At 44.7% G+C, this 26,652-nt stretch overlaps 1 protein-coding gene across 1 annotated transcript in view; it reads right to left on the reverse strand.

Annotated features, from left to right (window-relative positions):
* LOC128414087 (gamma-aminobutyric acid receptor subunit pi-like) overlaps positions 1 to 26,652 on the reverse strand; it is a 44,412-nt gene that overhangs the window by 9,363 nt on the left and 8,397 nt on the right. The window contains exons 2-6 of the mRNA XM_053388800.1: positions 22,732 to 22,822; positions 17,587 to 17,690; positions 12,906 to 12,973; positions 12,290 to 12,507; positions 10,471 to 10,553 (exon numbers count right to left, since the gene is read on the reverse strand). Of these exons, the coding sequence (XP_053244775.1) occupies positions 10,471 to 10,553; positions 12,290 to 12,507; positions 12,906 to 12,973; positions 17,587 to 17,690; positions 22,732 to 22,787 (529 nt within the window). The 5' untranslated portion in view covers positions 22,788 to 22,822. The remainder of the gene's footprint in view (positions 1 to 10,470; positions 10,554 to 12,289; positions 12,508 to 12,905; positions 12,974 to 17,586; positions 17,691 to 22,731; positions 22,823 to 26,652) is intronic.

Genomic DNA, 26,652 nt, shown 5'->3' on the forward strand with positions numbered 1-26,652 from the left:
AAATGCCTAGGAAATACACAACAGGAAAACAAAAATCAAGAAATAGACCGCAGCCTCTAAATATTCCATGCTTCACACAGCTGCACAACAAATTGTTTCCATTTTTAAATCCAAAATTCATCTTCACAGTTTAAACCTCCCATCCCTCACCTTATATGGAGATATTTCACTTAAAGACCATCTGAAAAAGCTTGTGTGGCTATCTGTCTAAATTCACATATGAATGCAACATTCACTAAGTAATAATATAACTAAACTTAAAATGCACAGATCCAGAGGTCGGTTTACACTCCTTTTTAATACGTGTAAAATCATACAGGCTGGCACTCTGCACGGTAAGAAAGGGTAGATCTAAAAATCCCCCTCCCATATGAATCGGCTAGAATGCTAGTGTCTTCTCACCAACAAACAGCTACACGGGGGGGAGGGTGTTCTGCTGGTGTTATCAGTGTATGTTTTATGCTGGAGGCATGCCTTGAGTTCTGGGGGCAAATCATGACTTCTGTCAAATCCTGAATATAGGATTGTTCTGCTAGTAACTTTCTGAAGTGAAGAAAGGTAGGCTCCTGTGCCGACAATGCAAACACTACGTTGTGAGAGAAGGGCTGGGCAAGTACGTCCATTTTGGTTTCTCTTAGTTTCTCACTTTCCCAATCTTAAATTTGGTTCTCCACATTTCTACATCAGAGTTCAGCATTTTAGTGGGAATTCCTCATATATACATTTTTGCAAAGTGTTTCCCCCCCCTCCAAATAGAATGAGTTTTTGTATGTTATTTTCACTAATGCATACATTTATACACACACCTTACCCCAGTATATATAGATTTGAACACATTACTTGGCTTGAGAACTGCATTGCAAAATTTGGAGAGGCACAACTTTCAAAAGATGGCTCTGTTTCAGTTCTGCATTGTTTCAGAAAGTGTGACTCATGTAAGTTCACCTGTAAACGTGAACTAAACTGAAATTCTTCCCCCATTGTGATGTGAGAGTTGATCCTGTAAAGCTCACAGTGAAATACTTCCCACTGAAAGCTATCCATTCGGGCAACTGCAAAGGAGGTCATATTGTTATATTGGCCTCTGAAAATACTGTCCAGTCTTCACACATTTCCCTGCAGTGTATATACAAACGGTTGCTGCAGCAAATGTTAGTTATGAACACGAATATCAATACTGCTGCTTGGTGTCCTGCGATGTATACTGAGGTCTGCAGCACAATGACATTTACGCTGATGTGCGAAACAGCTTGAAGTGTCACATCAAACAGATTATAAAATGTTTCAGTTTCAGCCCGCCCGCCCGCCCAACTGTGCAAATAGCCAAAGGAGAGCAAAGAGTTTCCCTGAAGCCCCGGAAGACTAAAGAGAGCGCTACTCATCCATTTGGCTTCGGTAAGCCCCCTCTGCATTCTAAAGAGCAAGGGAAAGCTGAATAATGAGGGGATTTACAGGATATTCTGCTGCGAAAATAAATACTGATTTGTAATTTTATTAATTCCCTTTGTGGCTGCAAAGGCGGTTTTAGGCACGCAGGCAATGTGAAGTTCCTTCTTTTCAGAACTCTCCTTGGAAAAGGCAGGAGACAGGTGTCAGGCTACTAGAATCCAAAGAATTGGCTAGTTGGTGCAAATCAGTACATGGGATAGCCAAACCTCATTTTCCCGCCCCAGCACTTCCATCTTTTCAGGGTTCAGCCTCAGTATATTCACCCCATCCAGTCAATCACTGCTGCCAAACTCCAACACCTCCACAGTCTCTTCTGATTCCAATGGAACGGAGAGCTAGAACTGTGTGCCATTAGCTTACTGGTGACCCTGCGCTCCAAATTAAGCCCCTGTTCCATGGCTCCCTCTCTCAATATCTCCTCCTTGCCTCATTATCCTATTTCCTCTGCCCATTTTAAATAAATGAGTTATTAGAGCAGACTTAGGAATAGCATTCCATTCCTTCACAAAGTTTCCAGAATTTCAGTGGCTATCTGGCCAGGCAAACTTCTAAAATATTTTTATATTTATATCACCCCTCCTTTCAGCTTCCCATTTCTCTGCCTGTTCCCTGTGCCATAGTATTGTTAAGGTTCTGTTTTAATTGTTGTATCCCAGCCAGGGACCTTAGGGTGAAGGGTGGGGAAATCATTGCCATCATCTCTTGCCCCTAGGATTGTTGTTGGCATACGTCTGTGTCAGGAGACAATGGAGGAGTGTGCCTTTGTCAGTGCAGTCAAAGTGTTGGAAGGTTATAGCACCTGTTGTGGCTGCAGAGACCGATACAGGAGAGACATGTTTTGTTACAGCCAGGGCAGATGAAGGCATCTGGTTGTCCCGCTGCAGATGCACCACAGCATTTCTCCTCTCTGCACTCCTCTCAGTGGTCATTCCTCCTCTGGTCACTGCTATGGATGCATGACCGGACTGTCTCCAGGCACTGCAGTCATCTGCAAGGGATTTCCACATAGTGAGGTTGGTGTTGCCAGCCTTCATGTCATGTTTGCAGACATCTTTGGAATGCAGAGTTGATCTGCCAACAGGCCTGGTGCTTGAAGCCAGCTCCCTGTAGAGCACATCCTTGAAGGGAATCCTGCCATCTTCCATTCTGTGGACATGACCAAGCCAGTGTAGATGATGCTGAACCTCTTCCATGTTGGTCTGTTCCCTGGCTACTTCCGTCCTTTCCACCTGTTAATTGCTGCTAAACCAACCGTTTCCTCGTCCTTCACAGAAGCTACACTGAAGATATTCTGACAACTCTGATCTCTGAGAAGCCGGCATGTCCATGCACATTCTGTTTTTTTTTTTATAATATTTTTTATTAAACAGTTTTTATAACCACACAAACATAACATAACAACAACAAACACATAAACAAACAAAAACAGAAACAAAACAAAAAACAAGTACCATTTCATATCTTAATTTCTTATACCTTTCTTCCCCGACTTCCTCATGCCTCCCTTTTCTGTATTCCAAATTCTAATCAATTACTCAGCAAATCTTCCCTTATTTTACCTTAAATTTAAACTAATCTTCCTTATTCTCCTTGTCTTAACCATTGCTAATAGTAACCATTTACTTTCCAGTCCAACATCATTCTAACTTTCATTAATTTTGTAATATTTCTTTAGATAGTCCTTGAACTTTTTCCATTCTTCTTCCGCTGCTTCTCTTCCCTGGTTTCGGATTCTGCTCGTCATTTCTGCCAAGCCCATGTAGTCAATCACCTTCATCTGCCATTCTTCCAGTGTGGGTAGATCCTGTGTCTTCCAGTACTTTGCAATGAGTATTCTAGCTGCTGTTGTAGCATACATAAAGAAAGTTATATCCGTCTTTAACACCCCTTGGCCGACAATACCCAAGAGAAAGGCCTCTGGTTTCTTAGGGAAGGTATATTTAAATACCTTTTTAAGTTCATTATAAATCATTTCCCAGAATGCCTTAATCTTCGGGCACGTCCACCAAAGGTGAAAAAATGTACCTTCCTTTTCTTTACATTTCCAACATTTATTATCAGGCAAATGGTAAATCTTTGCAAGCTTGACTGGGGTTATGTACCACCTATAGATCATTTTCATAATATTTTCTCTTAAGGCATTACATGCCGTAAATTTCATCCCGGTGGTCCACAACTTTTCCCAATCAGCAAACAAAATATTATGACCAATGTCCTGAGCCCATTCAATCATAGTTGATTTAACCGTTTCATCTTGTGTATTCCATTTCAGCAGTAAATTGTACATTTTAGACAAATTCTTAGTACTGGATTCTAACAATTCAGTCTCCAATTTTGATTTTTCCACGTCCATGCACATTCTGTGCCATAAACCCAGTTCAGATAATTGGTGTCAGAAGCTTTCCTTCCAGCTAAGGTTGTGTCTGCATGGGAATCTCCCGCTGTTTAATGTGTATGGCCTTTAAGTTCTAGAATGTCATGAACTGGCAGGATGGCAGTGAGGAGGAAGAGGATCCTGGCGAGGGGGGTAGCCGGGACTAGGACACACCAGGGCAAGCTGGGAATGGAGAAGGCAGTACTCACAGGGTGACAGATGGTGAGGGCATGTAGGACAGTATACAGTAACCAGAGCGGCAGGACCCATCCTCAGAGCCAGAGGGCCCCCTGTCCCCATGAACATGGTGGCCTCTGAGGCATAGTGAACAGCAGGAGTGGTGCTCTAGGAGGCTGAGGCAGGCAAGGGCCCATAGCCCAGCTCCCTAGCTGGCCAGGTGGAGCTCGTTGGCTCTGGAAGGAGGGATGTGATTTCTCAGCTGGAGTAGACTCTGAGCAGGTGAGGGTCACATGCCTCATCAACCCCAGATGCTTCAATCAGCCTGCAAAGTATGAAAAGGAAGCAAAGCTGAGGTGCTGTGTCTGCTCAACTGCCCTTGTTGATGGACTTTGGCCTGGATGCTCCTGGGCCTCTGCAGGACTATGCTTTGAATTTGGGAGGTCTCCTGAGTGGGGGACCTCAGACTTCCCTACTTGGATTGACCCTGGACTGCATTTCCTGGACTTTGGGCTTTGCTTGTATGGTTGACCCCCGGGCTTTGGACTTTGGACTGGACATACTGACTTGTGGACAGGTAGGCCCAGGGGTTCAGGACATAGAAGGAAGGAGTATTTTGGAGCAGAACATGTTGTTGTTGTTTAGTCGTTTAGTCGTGTCCGACTCTTCGTGACCCCATGGACCAGAGCACGCCAGGCACCTCTGTCCTCCACTACCTCCCGCAGTTTGGTCAGACTCATGTTTGTGGCTTCGAGAACACTATCCAACATACTCAGTGATTTTTGTTGCTGCTGTTAGAAGGGCTTCCTAGTTTCTTTCTCTTCACACTGGTGGAATTTCAGACCCATCTTATTTTTATACCTTAAAAGCCTGTTTCAGGTTAACTAAATATTTAGAAATGAAAAGGGGCATGAGAATATTTTTCTGCACCTGTTTGTGTGGGCACACTGTCAAGTGTGTATTTTATTTATGCACACACACACTGGTGGCTTTCCCTTCCATGTTCTATTCTATCATCACCGCCTTACCTGCTGCTTAAGGAAGAAAGAGAACTCTCTACAAATCCAGTGTGAAAGGAATGGAGAGAATGATGCCATCTGGACACTGATTGCAATGATACCTATTCCATTGCTTCTAGTATCTAAAGAAGATGAATGGTATACTATTGAGGCTTTTGCAGGGATAATTATAATTTGTGTTTGGTACAAATCTGTTACACCTGCAACAGATCTTGTAATGAAGAGTGTTATAGTTATTGATAGTATAAATGTGCATATTTTTAAAAAAATTGTCCCTGAGGATGCCTCAGTAATTGTCTCTATAGCTTAGATCCTGAAAGGAAGGAAGAGAAGGTCACACCTGCAATACAGGTGTGATCAACATGGCAAGGGAAGAATTAAGAGGGTGCATTTAATCCTTCCCAAAACAGCCCACACAACTGTTCCTTTCAACTAGGTTCAGTCCTTATGCGCATATTAAGGCAATATGAAATTGTGTGAAATTTCCGTAGAGGTTATTCTAGTTTATTGCTGCCATTCTAGGAACCGGCTGTCATAATGGCCATTACTGCAATCAAGTCTGCAATCCTGAGGCTGTTTGCTAAATCCTGCACTCAGCGGCTACAAATGTTGCCATTACTCTTTTCCAAAAGCCTGTTATAATCTGCTTCTAATTGAGAGTCCTTTGGCAATATTACTTGTTTTCCTCCAGATGTACACATTATTTCCAGTTAACAAGGGTTTGTTTGCTTTTTATTTTTTGGTGCTAGAAACCTTTGCGTATTCATATTGACTGTTTTGACAAGGGCACACTGATATTTGCAGCCTATTTTGAGAAGACAGCACTATTTATCCAACAACTGTTCAAACTGAACCAAGAAGGGTGGAAGTGCCACACAGATATGGACTGGATCATTATAGATCGCTCAGTCATTTCTGATCTTGATTCTCCTACCCTAGAAAGTGAGCAACAAATGTCATGTGATCCATTTTTATTGCATTGCTATGTTTTTCCTTCATTCATTCCAGAGACACTTGTGTGCTTGTTGAATGGCAGATGGTATCATTCAGAAACCCTTTGTTTTCAGGTGCATAAGGATTTATTTATCTATTTTGCTTCCTGGGGGAAATGCATAAATACAGGGCTTTGTTGATTTGTATCTCTTTAAAGTCATAATTGTAACTCTTTCCACAATTTCTTTTTCTTTTTTACTGTTTATTACTACAGTTCTCACCTGGGGAGGGATTTTTATTTATGCTACTAATTTCAGTTCATTGTTCTCTATATTTTAAATTCTATTATGGAGTTCTCCATCACCTCCCTGTAAACCACCTTGAGGGAGGTTGTCATTTTGCCTTGTAAAGCTGTATAAAAATACTTTTTAAATGGGGGGGGGGCGAATGGTGTATGTAAATACACAGTACATCACTTAATAGTATAAAAAAAAATAGCAAACATTGCAAACTGAATATGGTGCAATCCATCAAACACTGTTTCTATGCAAGCCTCACTGAATAACAAAATCAATCCAAATTTTAGGAAGCCAGCATAATTTACATTGGGATAAATTATGCTAGTGTAATTTACCCCTGTTCCAAACTCCGCTCAGGAGCAGGGTTAATGCTGGTTGAGCCAGCCCGAGTGCGGGGGGGGGGACAAAACATTTGTTTTGACTTGTTTTTAATACTGCGTTTTAATGCTGTAACCTGTCCTAGGACCTTAGGATGAGGGGCAGCAAATAAATAGTGTTTGGCTTGCAGCACTCTTTTGACTATTATAAATTCTGCTGAGTTACTAGGTCACATGACCAAGCTAAACAAAGTTTGGAATAAGTTTCCCTCTGACCCACCCTTGCAATGCCCTTGCCACTTCCCTGGCACACACTTTTTTTGAGACTTGCTTCCACCATGACTCAACTTAGAATTAAAAAAAAAAAGCCTTTAAAAATGTTTTTCTCTTTCAATATTGTGACCAAAGATTCCAATTCATCACAAAATACAGTAAGTTAAGAGAAATTTAGAATATATGGGATCCTGATTCAGAGTGAATATTTGGCTGGGTCATCTGTGAGAAGTAGCTTGCGATGATGTAGTCTAGTCATAACTGAGCATGTAACCTACACAACAGAAACTGTATTTTATCCACCTCTCTAACACTGGAAGCATTTTTTATTCTGGACATTTATTTTATCCCCCACTAGGCTATGTTTATCAAACTAGGCAATACCACAGCTTTTTATTTTAAGGGGGAACATCAGGATCATTTTATTTCCCCTATAAACTTCATGTTCCCTGGAGGCATCTAATGTTGGTTTGGAGGTTCTAACAGCTATAATAGGGCCAATTCTGTTAGAATAAAGTCAACAAATATTTGCTCAGTTTTAGAAAATGAATGTGTGGCCCACTTTGTGAATAATTGTGCAATTGAGTTTTGCTTGCATGAATGGTGTCAGAAGTTAAGACTAAGCCGGCACAGTCAGATGCTTTCAGACAGAAGACATGGAAAACATAGATTGTTGTACAAGACTAGGGCACAGCTTTATAGAAGAGAAATGTAGCTTGAAGCACAGATATTTTAAATGGTCAGAAGTCTTGAACTGAGACTATTTGGAGAGGTGGAGAGAATTTGCCTTTGTGGCTATAATCCTGCACAGATTTATTAATGGGATTTAGGCAGCCTGGCTGTGCAGAGAGTGGCAGTCAAGAACTGCATTTGTAATAACTTTGCCTGAATGTAAAGGCTGAAATGTGAGCACTGGCCTTGCCAATCATAGACCCTCCAAGCGTCTGTTTTCCAGGGACAGTCCTAGATTTACAGAAGCTGGCCCAGTTCCTGATTTCATCCCAGGATGTGTTGCTTTTCCTTAGAACATCCCTATTTTCAATTAAGAAATGTTGGAGGATATAGTTGTCTGACCTCCCTGAACCACCCGAGTGGCTGGGGCAACCCAGTCAGATGGGTGAGGTATAAATGTTGTTTGTTTGTTGTTATGGAATAGGAGAAGTGTTGGAGGGTATGCAGTCAGATACACAAATCTACCTTATGTATATGAAAATATGCCAAAGAATTCTGTATGAAACCGAGCAAGGAATTGCTCTTCTGATTTAAATATTTATTCAGTCTTATTTGTCTACAACATTTCTTGAGACATTCTAAGGCCTGGTTGAGGCGTTATACCAGGGCTTCCAACTGTCTGTGCTTTGTGAGAACAGAAAGAAGAGGAGGAGGAGTTTGGATTTGATATCCTGCTTTATCACTACCTGAAGGAGTCTCAAAGCGGCCAACAATCTCCTTTCCCTTCCTCCCCCACAACAAACACTCTGTGAGGTGAGTGGGGCTGAGAGACTTCAGAGAAGTGTGACTAGCCCAAGGTCACCCAGCAACTGCATGTGGAGGAGCGGAGACACGAACCCAGTTCACCAGATTACGAATCTACCGCTCTTAACCACTACAAGCAATGAGCTCAAACACTCCCTCCTCCTCTCTTATGCAATGACTTAAAGTTTCCCATAGAATCTAAACCAGAAACTTGTGGTTTAAGTGTGCCTAGAAGCGAAACTATGGTTTTAATGTATTGTTTGGAAACCAGGACGGTAGGCAATGCTTAAACCATAGTGTCCCTGTTTTGGTATCATAGAAAACTGATCTAACAAACCGGGAAGCCTCTTCTCAAGCTGGCCAGATGACAGAACAGGAGGGCTGAAGAGCACTTCCGTGGCTTTGCTTGCATGCCATACGAAACCCTAGTTTGTAACAAACTCACGTTTAAGGTGACTGAGCAGCGTGTTTCTGCATACTGCCCCAAAGCTCCCATGGTGTCGCTTCTGGGTGTTGCTGCAGACAAAGCAAGCCAGGGTCTGGCTTGTCATGTGCTCCAAACCTGAGCTTATAGTTTGCTTTGCTTTGCTTTGCTTTGCTTTTGCTTTGCTTTGCTTCATACAAACCCACAAGTGGTAGCTAATATTTGTCCTTACCTTGCTGCTCATGTTTTTTTTTGGGGGGGAGGAAGCAAAGCATGAGCCCGGATTCAGAAATCACAAGAAGCCAAACTCTGGCTTGTTTTGGCTGCAGGATGGTAGCATCAGAAATTTTTGCCACCGTGCATCAGTACATTAGATTATAGTTAGTCCTGTCCCCATGCAAAACTGGTATGAACCAGATACTGATGAGTCTATCCAACCCTATCTCAGCCTCTTCAGAACCTACATGGGTTAGAAACCATAAAACATCAGGCTAGTGAGATACAGTAGTTTTCATTTGAAATGTTGGAATTATCAAGGCACCCAGCAACAGGAAAGAAACAAGTACATTTTCTATATACGCACAGATTCTCAGGCCCAATGCATGTTTTATTACTGTGCAGCTGAGCAACCTCTTCTGTGTGGTCAGAGGTCCAGCTGAAGTACTTCTGTATGCTAGAGGCAATCATGCCGGTTGCTTAGATCTCACTGGATACTTTCCACATCTGCTCCTGTGGAGGCTTTGCACTGACATGGAAATATTTCAGTGGGTGGGAGCCCTACATGGCTGCCACTCATTAAGAGAAGAGAAGAGCCCTGCTGGAGCAGACCAAAGGCCTGTCTAGTCCAGCATTCTGCTCTCACATTGGCCAATGAAAGCCCACCAGCAGGACCTGAGCACAGGAGTTCTTTCCCACTGTTTTTCTCTGGCAACTGATACTCAGAGGCATATTTCTGAATGCTGAGCCTCAGCTGCAGAGGTTTTTAGCAGCAACTATATCACTCCTAAATCCTGCCTCAACTAATTTTAGAGCAGGCTGATATCCTGCTGTCAAGGAGCAGGTCAGCAATTAAACACCCAGCATCAGCGAAGTTAACCCCAGAAACCCAAACTGTGCAGGTCTAATGATCGCAGCAACTCTTCCCTGTGGATCTTGCCCCAATAAGGCATTTCTGAGGACTGAAAGGCCCACCTTCCCACCACTCTCCAAGACTCCTTCCCCCATCCACCTGAGGCTCCTTCATCTTGTCTCGCTTTCCTCCACCCTCTTCAATCCTCTCCATGGCCTTGGAGACCAAGGGAGCTGGTCACAGCAGGAGCGGAGGGACTCTATGGCTTCTTCAGCAGCTTGCCCCCACTCCTCTGCAGCCTCCACTGATTTTAAACCACTCTGCCCCACTAAACCCTCTTCCGCTTCGGACATCACCTCCTCCCAGTCTGCTCCCTCTTCTCCCTCTGTGTCGTTCCACCACTAATCCCCTGGCTCTGAGACATCTTTCCCCTAGGGGTTCCCCATCTGCTGCTTTCCACCACGCCTCTGCATCCAGCTAGCCCACGACACCGTCCTATTGAATTCAGTGGTGCTTTCTCTCAGGTAAGTGGGTTTAGGATTGCAGCCTAGCACTACCTGGGAGCTTCTTTTGTAGCACCCTCTCTCCAGTGTCCCTGCAAATGGGCTCCCTTCCCTGCCCTCTTCCCCTCTCTTTGTTAGAGGTAATAAAATCACTTACAGCTTTCCAGTTGCAAGGTGCACGTCTGTTTGTCCATAGGGTATTTAGTCAAATCCATACTACAGGCAACTGTTGTAGTTATCCTTTAAAAGCAAAGTACAGATGGTTACCATCCATGCATCATACTGAGCACTGAAAATAGAAACAAATTATCCTACTTATTTGAGCTTTTTTTAAAAAGGCAAAACATATGGCTAGGGGGGAAAGATCGGCTGATGTTTTTTGTCAAAAGACAGCTAGGGAATAAAGATGCGAAATTATTAACTCCTTTACACCCCACTTCATTCTGAATCTTAGCAAAAATGAGACGGTGGAAAACAAAAATGGTTAAAAACAAAGGCAGTGCATGAAGGTAAGAAAATGGCAGTATTGTAAGTTAAAAGGCGTAAGCAGCAGCCAAAAAATGGAAGAATTATTTAACATCAAAGGTTTGTAGTAATAATAATAGTAATAATAATAATAAATAATGCATGCTGCCTGGGTTACCCCACGGACTCTGGGAGTCTTCACCCAGAATAAAAATGTATTCAACTCACATCTGGAGGAAGCCTGATAGATCTTCACTGGGAGGGCATTTCATAATGTTGGCACTACTGCTGAAGACCCTGTCTCTTAGGCACAATGTCTCACAATGGTTTGAGTGCTGAACTCTGGCCTGGGAGACCAGGTTTCAAATCATTAGGTGACCTTGGGCCCGTCACTCCTTCTCAGTCTAACCTGCCTCACAGGGTTGCTGTGGGGATTGAATGGGGAGGGGGAGAACCATGTCCACCACCTTGAGCTCCTTGGAAGTGAAAGGTGGTATATAAATGGAATAAATAAAATAGAAACCATGCAAAATTACAGTACAGTCACCATCATCTCCCTTTGTCTCAGCACCCTACTGCAGCTTCTCCCAACTTGGTGCTCACCAAAAGTTTTGGATTAGAGCCTCAGGAGACCCAGCAAGTGTGGAGAATGCCCGGGAATGATGAGAACTGTAGTTTAAAACATCAGGAGGGCACCAGGTTGGGAAAGGCTGATATACTGTAACTGCTTGTGTTTGCGCAATTGAAACAACAGCATATTTTCCTGTTTATCCCTGTCTTCATTTCCCTTTCTATGTTGCTTTGCTTTTTGTCTATAGTAAATGTATTTTTTAATTAGTTGAATTGGGATTTACTAGATAGATAGATATAGATTAAGCGCTTCAGTTGGAATTGCTTCTCTTCCCTTTTTAGAGCCTGAAAAAGGTTACCCCAATTGTACAGAAACAAATTTTGAAAATAGTTTATAATATTTCAATTCATCTGCTCTGGCCATCTAAGTGAGAAGGATGGCAAGGCAACACAGTCCTCGCTATGAACTGCCTTCATGACATTATCAGCTAGTCAGATCTTACTGGCCATGTGACATTGTCAATCATCATCACACTGGCTATGTAATCCCATATTGTTGGCTTCACACATGCAGCATGAAGCAATCCCTGTTTTCTTCCTTTTAAAAAGATGGTGCCAGAGGATTTACTGATGAGACAGTGAACATCTGAACTTGAAAAGAGGTGAGAAAGGGAATGGTGAAAGCTTCTAGGTGAACATTTGGCACAGAACTGATACACATACAGCTCTCCCACAAGCAAGCTTTCCCGTTAACTGTGATGGAGGGGAGAGCAGCTCTGAAAGTATGGAACAAATAGTTGGATCAGGAATCTATCTGGTCTAGTATAATGATTATCAGCAACGTAGCTGGTGAAAGAGGATCCACTTCAAACAGTCACAATTCATTCTAATCAATCTCAGAAGGGCTCTTTGAAAAAGCACTCTTTGGGCAATGAGCATACCTTATGGCATAAAGGACTGTTCCATTGGGATATATTCTTATTAGACGGTTTTCAACTGTGATATCATGAAGAAAAGACTTTTTTGAGTCCACTATAAAGGTGTCTGGTACCCAAAGCATCTCCACAAGGCGGCCATCTAAGCTTAAGCTCTTGTTACCCTCAAAACAAAGGCGTTCATCAGTCCATCGTTGTCTTAGGAATATGGTAGCTGTGTAATCCTGGGAAGAGAGCACAGTTTAAAACAGACAGCTAACTAAATACATTATAGCACACATACCCCTTTTGTTTGACTTGCTATATGTATGGAAACAACAACTATTATTAACTCATAGCAGTTTCAAAAGGGATATGTTCTCAAAGGCAACCCGCTACATGCCTTTTGTGAGTTAAATGCTGTTCTCGCACAGCACTGGATACAAGCTTAGCAGTATGAATTAAAATGGCCATGTTGCCCCAAAGTGTTTTAGTGAGGTGTTTCGTTTTGTTTTTTTAAATGATATTGGTTCCTTATTCTGAAAGTCCAGCAGAGATGCTGGAAGCAAAAGGAGAACGAAAGAGTTTTCTGTTATACTTAATACAATATGAAGTAAGAAAAGAAAAGAAAATACTACTATACCATGTTTATTTCCGATATTGTGTCAATGCTTGCTATATCCATACTCATTCCTACGGAGACAGGACCATCTGAAATAGATGCACAAACATAACACACAATAAAATTAATATTCAGTCTATAGTAAGGGGTTGTGGTCTTTGTTTCGGTACTGAGAGTTCATCATTATGCAGTGGCAGATTACATGAGACTGGAGCTCAAAGCAGCACTTCCAAGGTCAGTTTTCCTGAGGGAGAAAGATTAGTCTCACAGGAGTTTCTGCGGACCAGAGGTGTCTCGGAGCAAACATGTGAAGACAATTGAGCACATTTTGGAGTTGTTTAGCCAGCTTTAGCAGTTTCACTGGGTAGGGCTTCCTGGATAGGAAACAGTGCAGAAATCCCTGTATCACAGAAATACAGTGCAATGTATCCATTTGGAAATAGAATGCACATCAAAAATTGGACATTACGGCCAAATGTATTTTTTTTAAAAAAAAAATACTGATGTTAATTTAGCAAAGATGTTTAATACTAAAATCATATAATGACTTGGGGGGATGAGGTCTGTTTGATTCAATCCAGAAAGAATTAATTTAATCCTGTTCATTAATTTCAGTGTGGGTCTACTCTGTGTAAAACACTCGGTATATGCATCCTTCCATGTTTGTGAAATCTTCAGCAACCCTGCTGTTATTTAAGTAGTTCAAAGAAATGCTGCCCACTTTTCTGCAGTTTTGGAAATGATATAAAATTGATGAAACTGCAATGAAGGTTCCCTTCGTTCAGTGACTTGCATCCTCCTGCTTCATCCAGATGTCCATTGATGGTGCAATTGCTTCTGGGTTTGGCATGTGAACAACTTGCAAATGTGTCTGAGGAGTTATTCTTCAGAGTTTAGTCTTATTTACAGAAGAGGTCTTTTCAAATTTAGTCCCAGCAATTCACCTTAAGACAGGAGGAGTGGATACTGTTTGAAAATTTCCAATATTTAAAGGAAAAGAAAACAGTTGCCGCATTTAGTGAAGCTAAATGCACTTTGCATCTCAATAGATAAGATTTCCAGGTACGGTAAGTAGTCATGCAAGTCAGTTGCAGCAAAAACATTTGAATTACATTTGAATGTAATGATAAACTGCAGTTTATCACTATGGCAATGAGCTCAGGCAAACTTTGGGTTCCCCTTCCTTCTTCCTTCAGCATGGCCACTAGGAGGAAACTGAAAGCTTCCTTTCTTTTTTACAAATAACAATTTGCCCTTTTGTCCAGATATGGACAAAATTTGGTTAGTTTTAAGTTGTTTTAATGAAACAATCCAACTTCAAACCTTGGTTTATGAAGCTGGTTTATTCCAGTAAACCATAGCTAAGATCAGTGGCATGTGGTGAATTTTTTCATAGGGGAAAAATTAGGGCCAGAGGTGCCAGCTTGCAAGGGTGTGTGAACATTGTACCTCCTTCTCTAAGCTGGGCAGAAGTTTCCTGGGCTTTGGGAAGGAAGCACCAGGGGGACTAGCCTAGTCCCACTAATCCACTGATCTCACACCACTGACTAAGATCAACCACAGTTTAGGGTGAAAAGTTCCAATCTCTTTCTTGGAGAGAAGGAAGGGGGAGGCATGCATGGCAGAGACTTACCTGGGCTCATTCCCATAACAAGAAACCACATTTAGCATTATGTCCAGTCGTAACCAGAGAGTCTTGTTGCACCTTAAATACATAATCATCTTCTTCACCAAACCTTTATTAGGCATTACAAATAAAGGCTATCATAAAACATCCATATATAAAAATTTGAAATATATACAAATAAACAGCCATGTAAAAATATGTAACAACGAGGATTTTCATTTGAATTTCTTCCTGCTAAATAGTGCCATTCACCACTCTATGAGATACTATTGATAAAAACTCAGCCACCCTTGCAGTTACTTCCGGGTTAATGTCATACAGATAGAATCTGATATTTTCATTGTGCTGTGATGTTAGACTACCCAAAAAAGAAGATAGCTTGCATTTGCGTAGCTGGTTGTACAATGGACAGTAGAAAAGAATACATTCTACTGTGCCTGGCACATTCAAAGTAGATGCGCAATGTCTATTGTTTCTGGGGATGCTTAAATATCTCCCCTTGACAGAAGCTGAGGGGGAAACGTTCAGTTGGGCTAACATAAAGGCCCTGCATTGGACTGCAATTATTAATTTTGAAATATAAGTGATCCTGTTATCTGATGTATAACCATAGAACTTGGGGAAGCAAATTTTATTTACAGCTGGCTTGATGTTTTGTTTTTCAGTGTCCCTTAATCGGATTTGAATATTGCAATAAATTGATTGCTCACTTGAATTATGCAAGAGTTCCAAGTCAATACTGATAGATCTGATTTTGCTATGTAAGAGCTGAAACCATCTGGATTTATAAGAATCCTTAAGTAAGTCAGAGAGCAGACTCAAAGGTTGGCAATGGAAATGGCAACGCAACCACAGTATTTTATAGTGATAGCCTACACCCAATATTCCATTGTGTGTATACCTAGTTCTGCACACATTGCCCCTTACTTGATTGGACTTGGAAGCCCCAGGATACGTCTCAAGAAACTTGACTGTACCTTATCTAAATCACTATTATATGCTTGTATCCATATTGGGATCCCAAAAAGTATCTGAGATGACACTTCAGCTTGAAAAATTTGAATAGCAGCTGGTATAAATTGGTAACCTTTCTGAAAATAAAAGCAAGCTACTGCTGAAGAGGTCCACTTTGCCTGTTGTGTGATGGTTTGACCAACCTGAGTGCCACAACCAGAGAGTCTTGTGGCACCTTAAATGCATAATAACGGTTGTAAGTCTTCAAGACTCTTTATTGTTTCTGATTGATAAAATGATTTAATTTTTGTAATGAAATAACCAGATAACATATGCATGATTTATTCCTTTAATGGCAAACTAGTAAAATTTGACCAAATTGTAAAAAAGATTGATCCTAAGATCCTTGAGCTTACCTACTGCATCATTAAGGGAAGTTTTTGAAATTATTCTTGCCTCTCTCCAGTAGATGGCAATAGAAAACTATTCCCTTTTCCCATCTTTGGAAGGCCAGAGGGCTAAACCAATAAAGGTTAAATATCTTAGGACAGATGTGAATGCTTTATTTTGTAATGAATACTGGATTAATATGTATAAAGTAGAAATTATTACTTTTATTCAATCTAGTGAATAAAACAGTTTTGCAATGAAATATCATTTGATGAGAGACAAGGATGCATAGAATGCATTGAAGCTCAACTAGAAATTTAACATATTTTACTAGGCACTACACCACACTAAGGTTACTTCCAATGCAAAGTGAAGATTATGTTTAAATGCCCCAGAATTCTGTTTTATGCCATTACACATCATCAGCTTCTTCAAATAGTTCAATAAAATACTGTATTAGGCAATGGTGGTAGGATGTTTAGAACTGAGCATCCTAATGCAGTCATCTGCTTCTGCAACCCACACTTTTAACTTCTTGTTTTAAAACCTGAAGGTGAAGAGCCAACAGTTTCACATCCAAAATTCCCACGAAACCAGGGATTCTGCTGTAAATTCTGCTTTGGCAGCAAAGCCAGCCAAATCTTGAAATTCAGCATACCCTGAGATGCAACCTGTTCAGCCTGTGGTGTGTTTTGTTGTTCCATATTTCATTCTCTGTGTTCAAAGCATCTGTCTCCCAGGGCAACAGGGGGGAGGAAAATCAGCACTAAAACATCTGTCTCTACTTTAGTCTAACTCATTTCACAATTATTTAAAAGGAGGGGTTTAGCGTGGAGCCCAGTGCATCCCTCAGATCTGCAGTAGTTGTAAATGATGTTCAGCAACCCACTTTAAAATAAACATACCATTCTAAATTATTAACTGGGTAGATGGTATAAAACTGTATTACTCCCCAGCATCTAATATACCTATATGAAATTTGATCATTATTTATAATTATGCATAATGCATAATTTGGAGCATATAGCAAGGATTTTGTTGTTGTTTGAAGCTGCTGCTGCACAGCTGAAGAAGCAAACTGGATACTTTCTCCTCAGTCTTTTTATGGTTTAAATACACACAGAGAAGTGGGTTCTTTTTCAGCAAACAGGAATAAAAACAACCTCTGGTTCTTCAGCATTTCCAACTATTATTTTTACTAGGCACTCTGGTACCACTTGAAAGTGCACAAGGAGCCGGTGGTGTTCCCTAGAGATCTAAATTATGAAACATGTCACTGTTATGACAGGGCTGTAGAGGTCATAAGTTAACACCAAAACAGTCTATATAGTACGGACGATAGCAGACAACACATTTCCCTTCTAGCACATGGCTGGATTCCTTCTGATATCTGGATCTTCTTAGTTAGCGAATGTGTTCTTTGCACCACAGGCTCCTCAATTCCTTCTGCACTTTGCTTTTGGGCCATTATAAATAAGAATCTTGACTATACACTGTCACTTCTGTTGGATATGGCAGATCATAGTTCGGTATCACAGGGACAGAGCTAACCCTTCAGGTTCCTTCTAAACCCTGCAGCTCAGGAGACAGAACAACCTTTTAAAATGACACAATGCTGCCAAAGATACAGGACTGAAAAGGCTTTAATTTGTGGTTTCATTTCTCATTTTTCAGTTGTTGTCTAACTCTCAGAAGAACCTATTCCCATCAAAACTTTTTTTTTCTACTTACTGTCAAAAAATGGTCGCAGATACTTGTTATATCCTTTCATTATTTTCTGTATGGTTGGAGGAAGAATTTCACCCTTTTCTTCAGCTGGAGAAACTTGTGTTAATCTAACCAGGAAAAAGAACAGGGAGTTTATTCTCAGGCTATTGTCACAGACGAAACGCTGTGCCAAATTTCTAACACAGAAGTTGTGTTGCTTTTCCATCTCATAATGTCTACATGTAGCAAGAGCATTTCCCAAAATGCCAGACTTGATAAAGCTTTAATCCCCCAAGAAGCAGAATCTGCCGGTTTTATATCTGGCCCAAATTTGGTACAGCTGCCCTGATAGCTGAATGAATTTCTAAAGTGTTCAGTGTTTGCTTACCGTTTCTGCAAGATACATAATAGTAGGTAGGCTTTTTCCCATCTGATAAAATGAAGTTTATTTTTATATACCATGAAATCTGCTTAGTCAAATTTCCCCAAGGGATAAAATATATCAGAAAATATTTTTGCATGCCACAGCTGTTCTATGCACCCCAACCTGGTGTCCTCCAGATGTTTTGCTCTACAGTTCCCCTTAGCCCCAGCCAGCATGGTCAATGGCCAGCAATGATTAGAGAGTTGTATGCCAAAATGTCAGAAGAGCACTAAGCTGATCTACAGTTTCCATTTCCAGAACAACAATGATTTTGTCCTGGTACAGGCAAGTTACTATAGTGATCAGGTATGAGCTGTGGCAAAACTAGGCCTCATACACTCCTTAGGTCAGAGTTGCCCAAACTTGGGTCTCCAGCTGTTTTTGGACTACAATTCCCATCATCCCTGACCACTGATCCTGCTAGCTAGGGATGATGGTAGACCCAGGCTTGGGAAACCCTGCCTTACTGTATAATAGGAAGAGAATGAAAGATTCTACTTGCACTTAGAACCAGTAGCTATATTACGTTCAAACCCAGATATCTACGGTTTGTTCTGACTATATTTAGTTAAAGCAAATGATATCCAAAAGTTATCTCTAAGAGCCCTGATGTTTATTTTAATGACATAGTATCCATGTGTATATTTGGGGGAATAATCCATATGCATGTGAACCTGTATATGTACTGATGATTATCACATATATATCAAAATCTAAATTATGATACAGGAAGTGCAAATATACCTCTGTGTCCTCTTTGCACTGAACTTAGGCAGGCCAGTGGATCCAATTGGTTCTCATGCAATAAAGATATCACCTTTGCAACCTGGTGCACAAATAATATGAAACTTCATCCCATAATCCCTTAATCCACTTGATCTGCTGATCTGTCTATTGAGTGCGCCCCCTGAAAAACCCACCTCCACAGTTGCCTGTGCAGGGATGATGTTCCCTATCACAACATACAAATCAGATGCAATTATTGTTGACGGGTATCTGAGGATAAAAATTCAAATGTGATAAAATCCTGCATAGTTTATGAAAGCGGACGGCTGGGGAGCAATACCTTGAAACACAATCCTGCTGTGCAAACATTTCATTCACTTGCAAAGAAACTTAACATGCGCGCACCATGCCCTGCCATGGAACGCATGACTGAACAGATTTGATTGTTTCCAAATTAGGTAGTAAAATTCTTTAGGCAGGAACCACTTTTCTTTGCATGTTTCTATAGCGACTAGCATAGTATATTCAAGCAAAGGCACATTTAGCTGAAGTCAGAGAACAGGAAATCTGCAATCATTAACATTAGATGCGTAGAGTTTAGTTATAAAGGACAGGAACAGAATGATACCAAAGGCAACCAGTGTGGATCAGCTGCCAAGACTGAAAGTCCTCATCTCCCCATAGCCATCTATATCCTCTTCTCTTCAGGGCTTTCCCCAAGCAATCAGAGACTGCGCCTGCATGAAGCCTGCCACTGCTCTGCCCATTTCAGCCATCTTCTGGAGATGGGGGGAGGGCAGCTTGTCGCAGCAGGAAGAGGAGACACCTGTGACTCTTCACCAGCCTAACTCATCTCTGTCTCTTGGCCTCCCTCCTCTCCAGCCTCTGATTCTGGACTCCTCTCTGCCACAGACTCTCCCAGCTCACTAAGCCCTGTTACTTCTTCAGCTTCTGACACCTCCTCTTCTCAGTCTTCTCCCTCTGACCACTCATCGTTGTCCCACCACCACTCCCTGGGCTCTGAGTCTTCCCCCCGGCGTTTCCCTAGCTGGTTCTCCCCACCACTCCTCTGTGTCCAACCAGTCCATGACAGCAGCAGTGATTCTTGCCATACAGAAACCAGGTATGCAATGCAACCCCACCTTCGCTGCTCCACCAAACACTACTGGGCATAATAAGAGCCCCACTGAACCAGACCAAAGCTTCACCTAGTCTGTTTCCCACAGTGACCAACCAGATGTCTATGGGACTCCCACAAGCGGGACGTGACAATTAACGTCGATCACGAACTCCTGGACCACCGCCTTGCCAACGTGGGGATCCAGGGCACAGTCCTTCAATGGCTGTGCTTGTTTCTCTCTGGTCAGGGACAGAGGGTGGCACTTGGGGGGGAATTGTCATCGCGCCACTCCTTGGTGTGTGGAGTGCCTCAGGGTGCGATACTCTCCCCAATGCTTTTTAACATCTTTATGCGCCCCCTCGCCCAGCTTGTCCGGAGTTTTGGGCTGGGCTGCCATCAGTATGCCGATGACACCCAACTCTATCCGTTGATGGATGGCCATCCTGACTCGGCCCCAGACACACTGATCACATGCTTGGAAGCTGTGGCTGGATGGTTATGTGGGAGCCGGTTGAAGTTAAATCCTTTGAAGACAGAGGTCCTCTGGCTGGGACGGGATGATATGGGATTGGGGGGGCAACTCCCATCTCTTGCGGGGGCGCAATTAGTGCCAGCACCATCCGTTAAGAGTTTGGGTGTAATCTTCGATACCTCCCTCTCCATGGAGGCGCAGACTGCAGCTATAACAAAGGCGGCATTTTTTAATCTCCGCCAACCTAAGCAGTTGGCTCCTTACCTCTCTCGCCCTGACCTAGCCACTGTGATCCACGCGACTGTCACCTCCAGACTGGATTATTGTAACTCACTCTACGTGGGGCTGCCCTTGAGACAGACCCAGAAACTCCAGCGGGTACAGAATGCCGCGGCAAGACTCCTTACGGGGTCTTCGCTGTGAGATCACATTCATCCGGTTCTATACTAGCTGCACTGGCTCCCGGTGGAGTACAGGATCAAGTTTAAGGTGCTGGTTTTAACCTTCAAAGCCCTATACGGCCTAGGACCCTCGTACCTACGGGACCGCCTCTCCTGGTATGTCCGACAGAGGAACTTACGGTCTTCAAATAAAAACATCTTGAAGGTCCCAGGCCACAGAGAGGTTAGGCTTGCCTCAACTAGAGCCAGGGCTTTTTCGGCTGCGGCTCCAACCTGGTGGAACGCTCTGTCACAAGAGACAAGGGCCCTGCAGGACTTGACATCTTTCTGCAGGGCCTGCAAGACAGAGCTGTTCCACTAGGCCTTTGATCAGGGCGCAGCCTGACTCCCTCCTTTGGCAATCTTTACAGAACTTTAGTATATGGTTGCCATCAATGTTGATTTTAATTAATTTTTATAATGTTTTTAGAATGTTGCACTATTTTAATGTTGTTAGCCGCCCTGAGCCCGGCTTCGGCTGGGGAGAGCGGGATATAAATAAAAATTATTATTATTATTATTATTATTATTATTATTATTATTATTATTAACATAGTCCCTCCCTAACAACTGGTTGTTGTTGTTTACTCGTTTAGTTGTGTCCGACTCTTCGTGACCCCATGGACCAGAGCACGCCAGGCACTCCTGTCTTCCACTGCCTCCCGCAGTTTGGTCAAACTCATTTTAGTAGCTTCAAGAACACTGTCCAACTATCTCATCCTGTCGTCCCCTTCTCCTTGTGCCCTCAATCTTTCCCAACAACTAGTAAAAGTAAAGGAACCCCTGACCATTAGGTCCAGTCGTGGCCGACTCTGGGGTTGTGGCGCTCATCTCGCTTTATTGGTCAAGGGAGCCAGCATACAGCTTCCGGGTCATGTGGCCAGCATGACTAATTTTGGTGAACCAGAGCAGCGTACAGCCACCATGACTAATAACTGGCATTGGCACAGTCCATGATGGGTAGACACAAAAACTACTGTCCCTCTGTTAATGGAGACATCAGCTGTGCAAAACAGGGAATCGCTTATTAGTTTGACTAGTGAAAAGACAGTAGAAGCTCGGGTTGCGAACGTAATCCATGCAGGATGCATGTTCGCAACCCACAGTGGCGCGTCTGCGCACGTGCAGGTTGCGATTCGCCACTTCTGCACATGCGCAAAGCGCGATTTAGCGCTTCTGCGCATGCATGGCTGCCGAAACGCAAAAGTAACCTGTTCTGGTACTTCCGGGTTTCGGCAGGTCCATAACCCGAAAAAAACGCAGAAGTGTCTGTAACCCGAGGTCTGATTGTAAAGGGATTTCCTGACCACCTTTCCCTCCCTATTCTATTGGCGAATGATACAGTTGCAAAGTGGAAATCTGGGGAAGCACCTCCCCTCTTTCTTTTGGAAAGCCCCAAGGGAGGATCCTGACACGACTTCTCTTCCTCTGCTTCCCATCCTCCGCATCTGCCTGTAGTGGGTGAAATTGAGGATCTTGATGGAAGGGGCAGGTGGGTAATGGGGGTCAAAGGATGTTATGTACTGAGTTGAATAGGATCCAAACTGCAGCAGTCTGATTGGTCCTAGAACAATGCAGCAGTATGATTGGTTGGCAGGAACTACCCAATCATGCTCCAGATAGAAGTGAATCCACAACCTGATTGGCTTACAGTAGAATTCCGGAATTAGCCAATCATGTGCAGCCCATTGTGTAAATAATGTATATAAAGCAGATACTTTGAGGGGACATTCATTCATTCATTCCTCACCACTATGAGCTGAATAAAGAGCATGAAATCACTTTGCGACTCTGAGTATATTTCAAAGGAGGACCAAGAGAATCTGAGGGGGCAGGCCTGATCAAAGAAGCTGTAGAGATAGGCAGCTCCTTGCAAGCTCTCCACCTCCCAAGTTTCATTGTCTTGAAATGCCCCAATAACCTTTTGCTCCCACCCCAAATGATTCTGCATGCACAGAGGAAGAATGCAACAAACACCGTCTCTTACCTGCATAATATCATTAGGGAAAGGGCTTTGAAACCCCAGCTCGAGGTGTACATCATTGGAGCTGGCTCCAAAAATAAAATCTTTTTCTTTCCTAAAAGCAAACGAAGCAAAAGCCTTACTCGCAGAGCACTGTGAAGAACACAGAGAGTCTTAACAGGTTACATGAGGTTACCAAGGGTGACTTCAAAAAAGAAAATAAAAAAGGATCACTGGGGAAATTGCAGATAGTAACATTACTTAATCCTGACAGAGTTCAGAGGGGATTAGCTTAATCCAATTTTGCAGGTTTGTGTTTTACACTTCGGTCCTAAACGGAAGCAATTCCCTTTTATTTAAGTTGAACTTTAAAGCAGGGGTGGGAAACAGCTGGAATGTGGGCCATATGTGGCCCTCCCCCCCCCCCGAAATGCATTATCCCCTCCTTGCTCTCTCCTCTCACTGCAATTAGGCTTGAAAAAAGTTTTCTACCGGAGTCACAGCTTTCCCTCTCTAGTAGGCTTCTCTCTCTCTCTCTCTCTCTCTCTCTCTCTCTCTCTCTCTCTCTCTCTCTCTCTCTTTCTTTCTTCCTTTCTCCACCAATAGTAGTGAGAATGGCTGCTGTTTTGTCTAACCCATGGGTAGGCAAACTAAGGCCCGGGGGCTGGATCCGGCCCAATCGCCTTCTAAATCCGGCCCACGGACGGTCCGGGAATCAGCGTGTTTTTACATGAGTAGAATGTGTGCTTTTATTTAAAATGCATCTCTGGGTTATTTGTGGGGCAAAGGAATTTGTTCTTTCCCCCCCCCCAAAAAATATAGTCTGGCCCCCCACAGGGTCTGAGGGACAGTGGACCAGCCCCCTGCTGAAAAAGTTTGCTGACCCCTGGACTCTAATCGCCCTGACACTCCTGCAGTTGGGAGACTCCAGGCTGATTCTGTGTTGTCCCTTAATGAAATATCCTCAGGGCAACTTAAAAAAAACCCCCAAAAACCTGAAACACCATCTTTTCAGATGATAAGCAATAAAATATAACACAGAATAGTCCAATAGCACCTGGAGTGTCAGATTCCTTCCCTGATCTAGTCCAACATCCCTCACTTGGTTAGTTAGGCAACAGACCTCTCATTTGTCCACAACGTCTGTTTTGCAGGTATATGCTGCCTCTGTACATGAAGCTTTAATTTCCCTATCCTAGATAATGCCTTCCAATAGATCTATGCTTCATAAATTTGTCTAATTCCCTTGTGGAGCCACGGAAGCTGCTTGACCAACAACTATAGCTCTACCTCAATAGCTTCTTTCTTTAAATAAAAAAATAAAAAAGCCCTAGTGTGACCTTGATTAACTTGCAGTCCTCCAGATAAGGACTTGATTTTACTGACAATTGCCTTTTTCATCGGAAGACCAACAATTTCACCCTCAGGTGTAAGAAGTCCCTGTTCTAGCAACTTTTACATTTTTGCCTTATTAGCTAGCCAAAGAACATTGTCTATTTGACAAGGAGCTAATCCTATGCATTTTTAGTCAGAAGTAAGCTGTGTTCAGTTTAATGGGGCTTGCTCTGAAGAAAACATGCATGGAATAGCAAATTTAGATCTTCACAAACTCTTCCCAAGGGAGGGGGCAGATATGGGGACCAGTGGAAACACAATACGAAGCATTTATTTACCTTCTCTCCCTAATCCTTCACCAATACTCCTTGAACACCTTTGTTGCCTAACAGTAACCACTTCCCTTAATAAACTAGAGTCCCCAGGATTCTCTGGGGGGAAGTTCGCTTTAAATGTATGATGTGTGTGCATCCCTAGTCCAACTGATCAGCTGCCATAATTTTCTGTGTGCTCGCTGGCAACCTAGGCCCTGTCCCCACTCTGAGCTATGAAATAATTACCGTATTTTTCGCACCATAGGACGCACTTTTTCCCTCCTAAAAAGCAAGGGAAAATGTGTGTGCGTCCTATGGAGCGAATGCAGGCTTTCGCTGAAGCCTGGAAAGTGAGAGGGGTGGGTGCGCACCGACCCCTCTCGCTCTCCAGGCTTCAGGAAGCTATCCGCTAGCCGTGGGAGACCCAGCTCTCCCACGGCTAGCGGAGCGCTGCATTAATCCCGAAGCTTGGGGCCTGCGGAGCTCAGCGCGCCCCAAGCTTCTGGGTGCCGGCAAGGTCTCCGCTAGCCGTCTAGACCTTGCCGGCACCCAGAAGCTTGGGGCGCGCTGAGCTCCGCAGCCCCAAGCTTCGGGATTAGCGCTCCGCTAGCTGTGTCTAGGCTGCGGATAGCAGCCTGCTTCCCGGAGCGTCGGGCGCCCTGAAAGCAGAGCGCCCGGCGCTTCGGGAACTCATCCGCAGCCTAGGCAACCCTGCGGGAGGTCCCGCAGGGATGTCTAGGCTGCGGATAGCAGCCTGCTTCCCGGAGCGTCGGGCGCCCTGAAAGCAGAGCGCCCGGCGCTTCGGGAACACATCCGCAGCCTAGGCAACCCTGCGGGAGGTCCCGCAGGGATGTCTAGGCTGCGGATAGCAGCCTGCTTCCCGGAGCGTCGGGCGCCCTGAAAGCAGAGCGCCCGGCGCTTCGGGAACACATCCGCAGCCTAGGCAACCCTGCGGGAGGTCCCGCAGGGATGTCTAGGCTGCGGATAGCAGCCTGCTTCCCGGAGCGTCGGGCGCCCTCAAAGCAGAGCGCCCGGCGCTTCGGGAACACATCCGCAGGGTGGGGAGCCCTGCAGGAGTTCCCTGCAAGGCTCCCCAAGCTGCGGATAGCAGCCTGCCGCCCGGCGGGTGGGGCGCCCTGAATCAGAGCGCCCCTCGCGCCGGGCAGACATCCGCAGGGTGGGGAGCCCTGCAGGAGTTCCCTGCAAGGCTCTCCAAGCTGCGGATAGCAGCCTGCCGCCCGGCGGGTGGGGCGCCCTGAATCAGAGCGCCCCTCGCGCTGGGCAGACATCCGCAGGGTGGGGAGCCCTGCAGGAGTTCCCTGCAAGGCTCCCCAAGCTGCGGATAGCAGCCTGCCGCCCGGCGGGTGGGGCACCCTAAATCAGAGCGCCCCTCGCGCCGGGCAGACATCCGCAGGGTGGGGAGCCCTGCAGGAGTTCCCCGCAAGGCTCTCCAAGCTGCGGATAGCAGCCTGCCGCCCGGCGGGTGGGGCGCCCTGAATCAGAGCGCCCCTCGCGCCGGGCAGACATCCGCAGGGTGGGGAGCCCTGCAGGAGTTCCCTGCAAGGCTCCCCAAGCTGCGGATAGCAGCCTGCCGCCCGGCGGGCGGGGCGCCCTGAATCAGAGCGCCCCTCGCGCCGGGCAGACATCCGCAGGGTGGGGAGCCCTGCAGGAGTTCCCCGCAAGGCTCCCCAAGCTGCGGATAGCAGCCTGCCGCCCGGCAGGTGGGGCGCCCTGAATCAGAGCGCCCCTCGCGCCGGGCAGACATCCGCAGGGTGGGGAGCCCTGCAGGAGTTCCCCGCAAGGCTCTCCAAGCTGCGGATAGCAGCCTGCCGCCCGGCGGGTGGGGCGCCCTGAATCAGAGCGCCCCTCGCGCCGGGCAGACATCCGCAGGGTGGGGAGCCCTGCAGGAGTTCCCTGCAAGGCTCCCCAAGCTGCGGATAGCAGCCTGCCGCCCGGCGGGCGGGGCGCCCTGAATCAGAGCGCCCCTCGCGCCGGGCAGACATCCGCAGGGTGGGGAGCCCTGCAGGAGTTCCCCGCAAGGCTCCCCAAGCTGCGGATAGCAGCCTGCCGCCCGGCGGGCGGGGCGCCCTGAATCAGAGCGCCCCTCGCGCCGGGCAGACATCCGCAGGGTGGGGAGCCCTGCAGGAGTTCCCCGCAAGGCTCCCCAAGCTGCGGATAGCAGCCTGCCGCCCGGCGTGTGGGGCGCCCTGAATCAGAGCGCCCCTCGCGCCAGGCAGACATCAGCCAGCCCCACAAGCTCGGGGGACAGCAGGGAGGCGCAGCGCCACTATCCCGC

The sequence above is a fragment of the Podarcis raffonei genome, chromosome 5 (assembly GCF_027172205.1).
Source record: "Podarcis raffonei isolate rPodRaf1 chromosome 5, rPodRaf1.pri, whole genome shotgun sequence".
Lineage (NCBI taxonomy): Eukaryota > Metazoa > Chordata > Lepidosauria > Squamata > Lacertidae > Podarcis > Podarcis raffonei.